The sequence below is a fragment of the Apodemus sylvaticus genome, chromosome 5 (genome assembly GCF_947179515.1).
Source record: "Apodemus sylvaticus chromosome 5, mApoSyl1.1, whole genome shotgun sequence".
Taxonomy (NCBI): Eukaryota; Metazoa; Chordata; class Mammalia; order Rodentia; family Muridae; genus Apodemus; species Apodemus sylvaticus.
The window spans coordinates 141,124,000-141,136,663 of record NC_067476.1 but is presented as its reverse complement, the minus strand read 5'-3'; the positions used below and the strand labels follow the sequence as shown (position 1 = coordinate 141,136,663).

At 48.0% G+C, this 12,664-nt stretch overlaps 1 protein-coding gene and 1 non-coding gene across 3 annotated transcripts in view; both read left to right on the top strand.

Annotated features, from left to right (window-relative positions):
• Positions 1 to 12,664, top strand: part of Trpc4ap (transient receptor potential cation channel subfamily C member 4 associated protein) — a 59,796-nt gene that overhangs the window by 38,180 nt on the left and 8,952 nt on the right. Inside the window, exons 8-11 of one of the 2 annotated variants that reach the window (XM_052184043.1) lie at positions 1,773 to 1,958; positions 5,973 to 6,115; positions 10,675 to 10,806; positions 12,198 to 12,256. In XM_052184043.1, coding sequence (XP_052040003.1) covers positions 1,773 to 1,958; positions 5,973 to 6,115; positions 10,675 to 10,806; positions 12,198 to 12,256 — 520 coding nt within the window. Of the gene's footprint in view, positions 1 to 1,772; positions 1,959 to 5,948; positions 6,116 to 10,674; positions 10,807 to 12,197; positions 12,257 to 12,664 lie in introns of both variants that reach the window. The other variant, XM_052184042.1, reaches the window with a different exon arrangement.
• LOC127686515 (small nucleolar RNA SNORA70) lies at positions 2,388 to 2,519 on the top strand. The gene has a single exon (XR_007978138.1). It is a non-coding gene; the product is annotated as a small nucleolar RNA SNORA70 (small nucleolar RNA).

The following is a 12,664-nucleotide window of genomic DNA, read 5'->3' as shown; positions in this document are numbered from 1 at the left end:
TCTAAGCCAATATTGTTTGACAGTTTATATTTTTATCCTTAAACAACTTTGTTGAGGACTTATATAAACACACGTGTCATCATTTTAGGGTTTGTTACCTTCTATATATGCTCAGTTTGCTGTTGATAGACATTTAATGATCTCTGTATTTGTACCATTACAAGAATATTCATCATTGAGTCTTTATACAGATGTGCGTGTGTTCATGTGTCTGTACGTGTGCATATGTGTTGGGGGTTGCCAGATGGCATCCTCAGCTATGGTTCCTCAGTAGCTGTCCACCTTGATTTTTGAGGTAAAATCTTTCATCTGGGACCTTGTCTGTTTTTTTTTTTTTTTTTTTTTTGTAAATATCACATAGCAGGGGTCACATGAGAAGAGGAGCCTTAATTGAGAAAATACCTCTGTCATATTGCCTGTAGGCAAGTCTGTGGGGACGTTTTCTTAATTGCTAAGTTACTGAGAAGGGCTCAGAACAATGTGGAGGGTTCTACCTCTGGGCCTGAAGTTCTGGATAGTGTAAGAAAGATGGCTATCTGGTACAAGCACTCTTCCATCATCTCTGCTTCAGTTCCTGCCTCCAGGTTCCTACCTTGCTCAAGTTCCTGTCCTGACTTTGTCAGTTATGGACTATTTAATCACAGAAATAGAAGTCCTCACTAAGACAGACCTGTGGCTTGCCAGTTAGGCTAGACTGGTACTGAGAGCCAACTTTTTATATGGGTGCTAAGGGTCAAATTCAGATCCTCATTCTTGTGAGGCAGACACTTTACTAACTGAGATGTCTCTCTCCATCTCTTTAATACAGATATTTTTGTTTATAAGAATGGATATCATCTCAATGAAAAATGTACCAAAAATTAGTCTTTAACTCAAATACACATATTAAAAGCATAAATATATATATATGCATATACCTTCTTAGAGTCAGATTCCCTGTACATCTGAAAATTGAACTTTTTTTTTTTAATTTATTTATTTATTATATGTAGGTACACTGTAGCTATTTTCAGACACACCAGCAGAGGACATCAGATCTCATTACGGATGGTTGTGAGCCACCATGTGATTGCTGGGATTTGAACTCAGGACCTTCGGAAGAACAATCGGTGCTCTTAACCACTGAGCCATCTCTCCAGCCCTGAACTTATTTCTGAAGTCATTGCAATTTTATTTTGGCTTGATGTTATTATTTGTTTTTGGTTGTTCAATACAGTTTCACCATGTAGCCCTGGCTGTCCTGGAATTCACTCTGTAGATTAGGCTGGCCTTGAATTCATAGAGATGTGCCAGCTCTGCCTCCTGAGTGCTGAGATTAAAGGCATGCCTGGTTACTTTTTATTTTTTATTATTTTATGTATATGGGTGTTTGCCTGAATGTATGTCTGTGTACCATGTGGGTGTTTGATGCCTAGGGAGGCCAGAAGAGGATGTCATATCCCCTGGAACTGGAGTTGCAGACAGTTAAGGACTACTGTGTGGGGCTGGGAATTGAACCCAGATCCTCTGGAGGAGTAAACTCTTTAAACCTCTGAGCCAGCTCTAGCTGCTATCACAGCAGAGTCTTTCCTAGCTGGATGTGGCAGCATATATCTGTTTATCTAGCACTTGGGAGGTAGAAGCCAGAGGATCAGAAAGTCAAGGCCAGTCTAGGCCTCATAGACCCTGTCTCAACAGCTCCATGACCAAAGGAGCAAAGGGGCTGTCCCCCTCGTGGCTCAGGGTGGTAAAGCGGTTTTGTGTATTCCTTCTCTCCCTCCCTCTCTCTGCAGCTGCTCTTCTCAGCATCCCTGGCTTTGTGGAACGGCTTTGCAAACTGGCAACCAGAAAAGTGTCAGAGTCAACAGGCACAGCCAGCTTCCTCCAGGAGTTGGAGGAGTGGTACACGTGGCTAGACAACGCCTTGGTGCTAGACGCCCTGATGCGAGTGGCCAATGAGGAGTCTGAACACAATCAAGGTACTTTGTCTAGGTCCCCTGAGTACTGAGGATTTTCTGGGCCCCTTGGAGATGATGTTGATCTTCTTTCTATGGAAAATTAAGAGTTCTGTACAGTAGAATTTTCCTTAATGCGGTCCTATACTAGGATGCTATTAAAACTTTAACATAAAAAGAAGAAATAAAGAAATTTGAGTTGTATAATAAAGAGATTGGATAGGATGCAAAAGCTACTCAAAATAACCCTATACCACATGGTTTCTCTGATGATTTCTGCCAAACTGATATTTTGAGAGCTTTCCATCAAGCAAACACTTCTCAACTCATTCTTTGAGACAATGTTTACCTTCATACCAAAAGCAGATGAATAGATCATGAGAAAAGAAATTTCAGACTATTATCTTACAAATATAGATATAAAAAAATTTTTAAAGAAAAAAAAAAAACCTTCTACAACCAATTAAGCTGACCAGGTTCCTCCAGTCTTGGGGATCTGGGGTAAGAGCTGTGCACAGCAGCCTCCTTGGGAGTATATGTAGCCTGCTGCCTTTGCAGGTTGCCCTAACAGACCTGGAGACAGTTCTCATGTCTCTGATGGCCGTGTTGGGCTCCAGACTGGTATGTAGCTGCCCTTGGGAAGCATAGGCAGTGCGGCGCAGGTAGAGGGGGACGTCTGGCTAACCACAGCTTATGCCGGGTTCACAGACGTGGCTTCAAGCACAGTGAGCAGAGTAGTGATAGATAAATTAGACTTCATAAAAGTCTTAAAAACATCACCAAGAAACTGAAGGACTGACCCACAGAACAGAACAGTTTTGCAAATCATGTATACAATAAGGGACTTGAATATAGATTTGTACAGAAGTCTAGGGTGTGGTGCCTATAGCGTGTGAGACCCATGTTCAGTGCCATGTGCTGACAAAAAGAGGTGATGAATTATATGAAAGAAAAGACCATAGGGCTGAAGAAATGGCTCAGCAGTTAAGAACACTGCTTCTTGATCTTTTAGAGGACCCATTTTGATTCTCAGGGATCCAGAGCTCTCTCCTGGCCTCCATGGGCACCCGTGTACACTCACACAGACATGAGCATGCACATGAATTAAAAAATAAAACATACAAAGAACACCCATAGATGAATAATAAAGGTCATTTCAGAACATAGACAGCTTTCCAAATAGACAAGTCTCCAAACAGGGAGACATGGCCAAGCACATAGGAAAGCCGCTCAACAGCTTTATCCATTAACCAGTAAAGGTTAGAAGTAGGAAGGAGCATTTCATCCTCACTCCTGTCCGTGCCTTTTCTGTGTTTACAGGAATTGCCTTTGCCCCTCCTTGCTCCTCATGGGTCCTCACTGCCCCCAGCACTGTATGCCCTGCTGTCCCCCCCCAGCACTGTGTGCCCTGCTGTCCCCCCCCCAGCACTGTGTGCCCTGCTGTCCCCCCCCAGCACTGTGTGCCCTGCTCTGTCCCTCCCCAGCACTGTGTGCCCTGCTCTGTCCCCCCAGCACTGTGTGCCCTGCTCTGTCCCCCCCAGCACTGTGTGCCCTGCTCTGGCCCCCCCCCAGCACTGTGTGCCCTGCTCTGTCCCCCCCAGCACTGTGTACCCTGCTCTGTCCCCCCAGCACTGTGTGCCCTGCTCTGTCCCCCCCAGCACTGTGTGCCCTGCTCTGTCCCCCCCCCAGCACTGTGTGCCCTGCTCTGTCCCCCCCCCAGCACTGTGTGCCCTGCTCTGTCCCCCCCCAGCACTGTGTGCCCTGCTCTGTCCCCCCAGCACTGTGTACCCTGCTCTATCCCCCCAGCACTGTGTGCCCTGCTCTGTCCCCCCAGCACTGTGTGCCCTGCTGTCCCCCCCCCCAGCACTGTGTGCCCTGCTGTAGCACTGTGTGCCCTGCTCTGTCCCCCCAGCACTGTGTGCCCTGCTCTGGCCCCCCCAGCACCGTGTGCCCTGCTCTGTCCCCCCCAGCACTGTGTGCCCTGCTCTGTCCCCCCTAGCACTGTGTGCCCTGCTCTGTCCCCCCCAGCACTGTGTGCCCTGCTGTCCCCCCCCAGCACCGTGTGCTCTGTCCCCCCCCCCAGCACTGTGTGCCCTGCTCTGTCCCCCCAGCACTGTGTACCCTGCTCTGTCCCCCCAGCACTGTGTGCCCTGCTCTGTCCCCCCAGCACTGTGTGCCCTGCTGTCCCCCCCAGCACTGTGTGCCCTGCTGTAGCACTGTGTGCCCTGCTCTGTCCCCCCCAGCACTGTGTGCCCTGCTCTGTCCCCCCAGCACCGTGTGCCCTGCTCTGTCCCCCCCAGCACCGTGTGCCCTGCTCTGTCCCCCCCAGCACCGTGTGCCCTGCTCTGTCCCCCCCAGCACTGTGTGCCCTGCTCTGTCCCCCCCAGCACTGTGTGCCCTGCTCTGTCCCCCCAGCACTGTGTGCCCTGCTGTCCCCCCCCAGCACCGTGTGCTCTGTCCCCCCCAGCACTGTGTGCCCTGCTCTGTCCCCCCAGCACTGTGTACCCTGCTGTGTCCCCCCAGCACTGTGTGCCCTGCTCTGTGCCCCCAGCACTGTGTGCCCTGCTGTCCCCCCCCAGCACTGTGTGCCCTGCTGTAGCACTGTGTGCCCTGCTCTGTCCCCCCAGCACTGTGTGCCCTGCTCTGTCCCCCCCAGCACTGTGTGCCCTGCTCTGTCCCCCCAGCACTGTGTGCCCTGCTCTGTCCCCCCCAGCACTGTGTGCCCTGCTCTGTCCCCCCCCAGCACTGTGTGCCCTGCTCTGGCCCCCCCAGCACCGTGTGCCCTGCTCTGTCCCCCCCAGCACTGTGTGCCCTGCTCTGTCCCCCCTAGCACTGTGTGCCCTGCTCTGTCCCCCCCAGCACTGTGTGCCCTGCTGTCCCCCCCCAGCACCGTGTGCTCTGTCCCCCCCCCAGCACTGTGTGCCCTGCTCTGTCCCCCTAGCACTGTGTGCCCTGCTCTGTCTCCCCCCAGCACTGTGTGCCCTGCTCTGTCCCCCCCAGCACTGTGTACCCTGCTCTCTCCCCCCATCCCCCACCATACCAGCACCTCCCCAGAGCCCTGCAAAGCCAGGAATAATAGTGTTTAAGGCTCAAGTGTGTGGCTGGGTCTGTTGTAGTGACTGGTTAGGATGCCCAGTGCGGGTGCAGGGGTCCTGGGTTTCCTACTGTGAGTACAAGCTTATATTCAGTGCATAGCATTTTCTCAGGCCTTTTTTCTTTTTAATGGTACAATTTTCCTTAAACTTTGCCTACTGCCATTTGAGTCACCAGGAAGAATACAAACTAAAAAAATAAAATCAAAACCAAACCAAGCCAAAAAACCATCCAGTTAAATGGAAATGAGGAAGTGCTGCTTGTCATCTCCCTGCAGCACTGTGGTTTGCAGAGCTTGTCTTAGAATCCAGAGCTGGGCTCGTGTTCACTGGGGAAGAGAGTGAAGAAGAGGGCTTACCTACAGGGAAGTATTGGAAAAGACTCCACATGCTGTCGGCAGTGTGTAGACAGCTGGTCATTGGGACCTGAAGAGTGTTCTCCACAATTTGCTGCCAGACATCTGTTGGTCTGATTAGTGATAAGAAATTCGAGGGAGAGGTGACTGTGTTGCTGAGGCAGAATGTTTTACTTGATGTTGAAAAATATGCTAATCCCAGCACTTGGGAGGCAGAGGCAGGCGGATTTCTGAGTTTGAGGCCAGCCTGGTCTACAGAGTGAAATCCAGGACAGCCAGGGCTACCCAGAGAAACCCTGTCTCGGAAAAAAAAAAAGAAAGAAAGAAAGAAAGAAAGAAAGGAAAAGAAAAGAAAAGAAATGTATGGAACTGAAGAAACCCTTTCCTAGGTTTCTAAGCTGGTCCTGTTCTTGAGGGTGCGAGGAGGTTCCCTGGACTTAAACTGTCTAATGAGAGCTTGAGTGAGGTCTGATAGCTTTTCAGTTCCAGCTTTTCACAGCTGACCTCTGAGGAGAGTGAGCTTCCTCAGGAGCCAGGCCTCACCCACCCTATAGGGGCTCTGCCAGCCCCTACTGTGTTCCCTTCCCTAGGCACTTCGGAGGAGGGTGGGCTGCCACACGCCTCAGCCAGGACCCAGCTGCCCCAGTCAATGAAGATCATGCATGAGATCATGTACAAACTGGAAGTGCTTTATGTCCTCTGCGTGTTGCTGATGGGGCGTCAGCGGAACCAGGTGAGCCTCCGAATGGAGAGAGGAGCGGAGCAGAGCCTGCGGGGCCAGGAGTGTCTCCGCTGGCCTCAGAAGACATACACTCTAGCCCAGCAGCATGCATTGCCTGCCTTCTTGTAAGGAAACCAGGTTGATTCTAGACTCTTTTCTACTTATAGAAGCAAATATAATTTTTACTTGCTCAATTGAATATAAGATCTACTTCTTTTCATGTATTTCAGTGATTATTTGCTCACTACATGTGAAAGGCTTGAATTCTTTCTTTTCCACTCCTGTTTTTTATCCTGTCATTTGGATGGGTCATTATTTGTTTAACTAATCTTCAGTGATAGAAGTATCCATCAGTGTCTCTGTGCTTCAGGCAGCATCTCTAGGGAGTGACAGTGTGCAGGCTAAGAGCAAGCATTTTACTTTAGTGATGTAATATTAAAGACTGATGCTGTGTGCTGGGTGGTGATGGTGCACACCTTTAATCCCAGCACTCAGGAGGCAGAGGCTAGTGGAAATCTGGAAGTTCAAGACCAGCCTAGTACACGGAGTAAGTTCTAGGATAGCACAGAGAAACCCTGTCTAAAAATAAACAAACAAACAACAAATTGATGCTGTGAAAAAGATATCACCAATTGGTTATCTAATACCAAATGATCAGCCCTAAAAAGGTGCATACAATCACCTTTAGATAGACTGGGCAGGGTGCACATATATGTATATAGCAACAATTCAACAAAAAAGAGCAGGAGGGAAGGTATACATGGAAGGGTTTGGAGGGAGGAAAGGGAAGAGAGAAATGATGTAACTATAATCTGAAAAAATTAAAACTATCTTTAAAAATCCAGACTGGCCCTTGTAGGTACAGTAGAGTAACTGCCACTCTGAGGTGAATCAGGAGACTAGGGCAGAGCCTAAAGCTGTGCCCACTTACGAAACCTGGACAAATGCTGGGAAAAGGGCTCCTAAGCCTCGGAGGAGGAGGAACAAGGTTTTCTTAGGTTTTTACTGCTGTGGTGATGTCTGGTAGCAGCAGATTAAAGGGAGGAATGGTTTATTTGGCTCATGTTTTCAGAGTTTCGTGTTCTCCTGATGGGGTCTTTTGAGGTTGTACATGATGACCGAAGGGCGTGCTGAGCAGAGTTGCTTACTTCGTGACAAGCAGGACACCCTAAGTGTAACCCCAGGGACATTCCCATGACACACTTCCTCCGCCTCCGTGCAGTGGTACGCTGGGACGAGCCAGAACTCTGGAGGGAGATGCCTGAGTTAGGTGCTGTCTCCTTAGCCAGCCTTGCTTTACTGCCCCATAGAGTGACTGTAGCTGATCATAGGGTTGGATTCCAGCCTCATTCATTTTCTGGCTATTATTTAACAAGGGTAGTCTGTTCATAACGAGGTAGCAAGGGTTTTGTTTCATATTGTATAAAAAAATTTAGGCATATAATTCCCATAGTTGATACAAATTAGCATCAATGGAACCTGTCTTCCCTCTGGGCCCCAGCATCCTGACACACATCCGAATATTTCCTTCAATAGCTCTTTTATACTTACAGAAGCAAACATTTTTATGCATTCAATTGAATATAAGACACATTTTCTTTCATGTATTCAGTGATTGTCTAGCTGACTACATGTGAAAGACTTGGATTCTTTCTTTTCTGCTCCTGTTTTTCATCCCATAATTTGTTTAATTTTCATTAATAGAAGTGTAAATTAAGTCTTCCTTGGATATTATAGCTAATGCTTCTACCACTGATGCTGTAATTATGTCATTTATCACATGTAAGGGTCTGTCTGGTAATAAAAGGGGAAATGTTGGCTAAAAAAGTATGGATTTGTAAATTCGGGGGATACTGCCAAACCACCCTCCTGCAGGAAGTACCAGCATGCCCTGTCACCTGCAGCATTTAGACTTGGCTGGTGTCTGAGTCACCAAAGTGATGCTGTATTAGCCAGACTTTTGCATTGATGACCAGATACCTGAGAAAAGTCTCATAAAGGAGGAAAGGTTTATTTTTGCCCATAGTTTCAGAGATGTCATTTAATTGTAGTGGGGAGGGTGTGGCAGAACAGAGCAGCTCAGTCATGGCAGCCGGAAACAACCTGCCAAAGCAGAACCACCAGCTGAGCACTGGCTCCAAGCCTTTTACCACCGCTTGGGTTCCTGCATCACCCGCTCAGACGCCCTCTGGAGGACTCTGAGACTACACTTCAGGATCCTGGCCTCTAGGCTTTGCTGGAAACCTCAGTGAGAGCTTCCATGATTCCATAGCTCCTACATTCTACACCCACAAAACCAGCATCGTGCAGCTGCGTGCGGTGCTGTTCATCTATAATCCCAGCATTCAGAGGGCATGAAGAGCCCAAGTTCAAAACCAGTCTGGGCTATATAGCAAAACTCTGTCATAAAAATAAAACAAAAAATTAATATCCTATAAGTGGTACCAAGGTGTGCTACTAACACAAGTAATGACTAGGTCCACTGGGACTGCAACTGCAGTGGTCTTCAGTGTCTGGGAGCTGAACCTGGGAGAAAAGTGCTGTAGGACAGCCTCTGCTCACAGGAGGTGCTTCAGATGAGCTTGTGGTTGGGAGCCTGGGGTCAGTGGGCGCAGTCTAATCCTGTAAGTGCTGTTAGCCGCTTTCCTCGTTCTGTCTCCCTGCTCCTGTGTAGAGAGCGTGGCTTCTTTTTAATGGTCCCAATCGCTTTCCCATCCTCTTTATACACAACTTTCACCTTCTTTTTCTGACTAGCCCACTTTGCTTTTCAAATTCTTATCTGCTTTTTGCTCCTGGTTTTCACTAAAATTGGCTAGAGCAGTCAGTAACAGCCATGCCATAGCTCGAAAGCTGTCCTGTCCTCAAGTTTCCTCCTCCAATTCATCTGTCACATTTAAACTCAGCCTTCCAGCTTCAGGAGATGGCAAAATGTAAGCAAGTCATTTACCAAAGTGTGTTGGGATTGTTCACTAGATCCTGTTCCCACTGAAACCTCATGAGCTGTCTCTTTGGTCTGCTCTTGTATGGTATCCTGGTATTTGAGACCCCACTAGAACTTCTGGTAAGCCCTGCTGGATCTCTCCTGGATCTCCTCCTCTTCTCTCTCTTGCTCTCTCTCTTCCTATCCTGCCCCACTCTCCCAACTTCCAGTTTTCTCTGGCAAATGAGTTCCAAAGGCCTAGGGACTATATAGTCTGGTTTGGCCACAGCAGCGGCACTGCATCTCTAGATCCCTGATTTCTCGATCAGGTTTTGTGTCACTGTGAAAAGCAATCTGAAAGAGAAAGGTTTGTTTTGGCTCACTGTTTAGAGGGATCAGTCCTTGTGGCAAGAAGGAGTGGTATAACAAAACAGTCCTATATGACAGCCAGGAAACAGAAAACAGACCGCAGGAGACAGGAGCAAGATACTCTCTGCGGCTGGCTTCCTCCAGTAGATCCACCTAGACTTGAGAACTCCTGAAATGTCACTACCAACTGTGAACTGTTAAATTTCTTTCTCCTTTGTCCATCTAAAAAAGTAAGAGATTGTTTGAGATGTGAACTTTTCTTCATATTGAGAGGTTGAGCTTTTCCTGTGATTTAGGAAGATTTTCTCAGGGTTGGAGAGATTGTATGTGTTTAAAAGTGAGTCTGTTCTTCCAGAGGATCAAGGTTTGGTCCCCAGCACCCACATAGCAGCTTACAGCTTTCTGTAAATTCAGTTCCAGGCTCTGACACTCTCTGGCCTTCATGGGCACTGGGCACACATGTGATGTCGGCAAAGCACCTCTACACATAAAATAATAAAAACAAGTTAAAGAGCACTTATTTCCTTCTCGTGTGGGTGCGGGTGTGTGTATGGGTGTTTTGCCTGTCTGTGGCTGTACATCATGTGTGTGGTACCTTCAAATGCCAGAAGAATGTGATGGATCCCATTTGACTGGAGTTACAGAAGGTTCTAAATAGCCATGTAGGTGTTGAGAATCAAACCGCCGTCCTCTGGAAGAGCAGCCAGTGTTTCTAACCACTGCTTTAACTGAGCCGTCTTTCTAGCTCTTAAGAACATTTTCTGAAGCTGGGTGGTGGTGGCGCACACCTGTAATCCCAGCACTCTGGGAGGCAGAGGCAGGCGGATTTCTGAATTCCAGGCCAGCCTGGTCTACAGAGTAAGTTCCAGGCCAGCCAGGGCTACACAGAGAAACCCTGTCTCAAAAAAACAAAATCCAAAAAAACCAAAACCAAAAACAAAAAAAACAAAAACAAAAACCTAAAAAAGAAAGAAAGAAAAGAAAAAGAAAAGAACATTTTCCGAGCCAACTAGAACAGCTTACGCCTCATCTCTAGAGGATCTGATGCCCTTTCCTAGCTTCTCAAGCCACCAGCACATGTGTGTGTGCTCAGCACACTTATGTTTTTAAGGACATTTTTCTGTGTAGTCAGGGTGGAGGGTGTGTGGAGGTTGTCTTTGAATGGCAGCACTCACTACTAGCAACTTCTTTCTTCACCCTGCAGACAGCTGAACTGAGGAGAGGCCTTGCTAATCTTATGCACACACTGGTCTCAGTATTTCTCCCTTACAACCCCACACAGGTCCACAGGATGATTGCTGAGTTCAAGTTGATCCCAGGACTCAACAATTTGTTCGACAAACTGATTTGGAGGAAGCACTCAGCATCTGCCCTTGTCCTCCATGGTCACAACCAGAACTGTGACTGTAGCCCGGTAAGTGAGAGAACCTCGGAGCACACAGGATGTCAGCTGCAAAGAGTTAGCTGTTCTAAGAACCACTGCTGACCCTGAGGGACTCATTCCTGTAGAAGACAGCAGAAACAAAGTTTTTAGGTCAAGAATTTACCTCCGGTTGTATCCCAGAGCATCCCGATAAGGTGTTGAGTGAGCATCAGAAGTCCTTTGTGGCTGGGCGGTGGTAGTGCATGCCTTTAACTCCAGCACTTGGGAGGCAGAGGCAGGCGGATTTCTGAGTTCGAGGCCAGCCTGGTCTACAGAGTAAGTTCCAGGACAGCCATGGCTACACAGAGAAACCCTGTCTCAGAAAAAAAAAAAAAAAAAAAAAAAAAAAAGAAGAAGAAGTCCTTTGTGCCCCTCACCTTTGACTGAGTCACAGAATCTCTGAACCTGTTTTCTTGGAGTAGGGGGGTCATGTGCCTATTGTCCTCAGAGCTCCGCCTTTCCACAACTCTGGCACAAAAGACCTGATGTCCTAGCAGGGCCTGGTGCCGTGGTTTCTCAAACCTGCATTGTGTGACTTTCCTCAGTGCCCTGCCTCTAACCTTGTCAGGTTGCTTTCATCCTTCCATGTGAGTTGGTAATTAGAGTGAGTATATTTCTAGATAATGCGTCTGACTTCGGGGGACTGAATGACCGCCTGGTCTTTGTTCATTGTGGAAACATACTGTGTCTTCTGCTTTTGCTTTTACAATTTTTCTCTAATAATTTGTTACTTACTTCCTTATGGTCTCTTGGATATGCTGCTGTGGCCAACAGCTTGTGTTTGGGTCATCACACACTTGGGGTGGCGTGTGTGTCATTCTCTGATGTTTGGAGGCAGCCTCCTCCCTGGACACTCTTCTGCTCCCTTTAGAGGAGCCAGATTCATGTTTAATTTCTCGGCCCTGCCTCTCAGGATTTCTTAATTCTCCTGGGAGACTTCACCAGCCTAGCCTAAGCTCCCGGCTCGGCCCGCCCTGTTCACTGCAGGACATAGAAGCCAGAGCCGTGTCATGACCTGGCCTCTCACCATCCCCACACTCCACTTTCCGAGCTCCTGTGCACCTCTGCCTGGCTCTCAGGGCCAGGCCTTTCTGATAGGTTTTCCTTTCTAGCTTCTAAACTAGTCTCACATGTAAAGGACTTGGAGGATTTTATTTTTTAAATCCAATATGCTAGGATGTTGTTAGCAGAAAAGGTCTACATTAGTTTACCTTGACCCCGATCAGCTATGAAGGTCTGACTTTTCAACTCAAGAAAACCCTCACTGTGCTGGAGGGCAGGGACACAAAAGAAGCAGTGTCACCAGACAGGGATGTCGCTAGAGCCCAGCCTTGCTTTATTTAGAAGTGTTGTGACTAATGTGGCTTTAATTTGTGTTACAGGACATCACCTTGAAGATCCAGTTTTTGAGACTTCTCCAGAGTTTCAGTGACCACCATGAGTAAGTATGCATGCCCTGGAGGTGTCTTCTACAGGCCCCCCTTCTCTGACCAGGAGCGGTCTGAGGGCTGGTGGGAGCCCCGGGGATCCTGGTATGGCTGTGCTCCTCAGCCTTGTGTGTTGACTACCCTTCCTTCCATCGATGTCCTGGGTCTTTCCTCTCTCCTCACAGTCCCCTTCAGAGGACAAAAGTGCTGCCCCTCTGTGCTCTTGTCCAGTGACTAACCCCTGAGCCAGAGTCCCTGACTGGAAACACGGAGACTCCCACCTCTACAGTGAAATGTGCTGACAGCCCTTCCCACTTTTTTGAGATATTCTATTTTTTGATTTTTAATGGTTAAGCTTTTGGTGGTGAATGTACAAGAAAATGATTGTCCACTGTAAGGGAGACAGTGCAGAGGAACTGGAT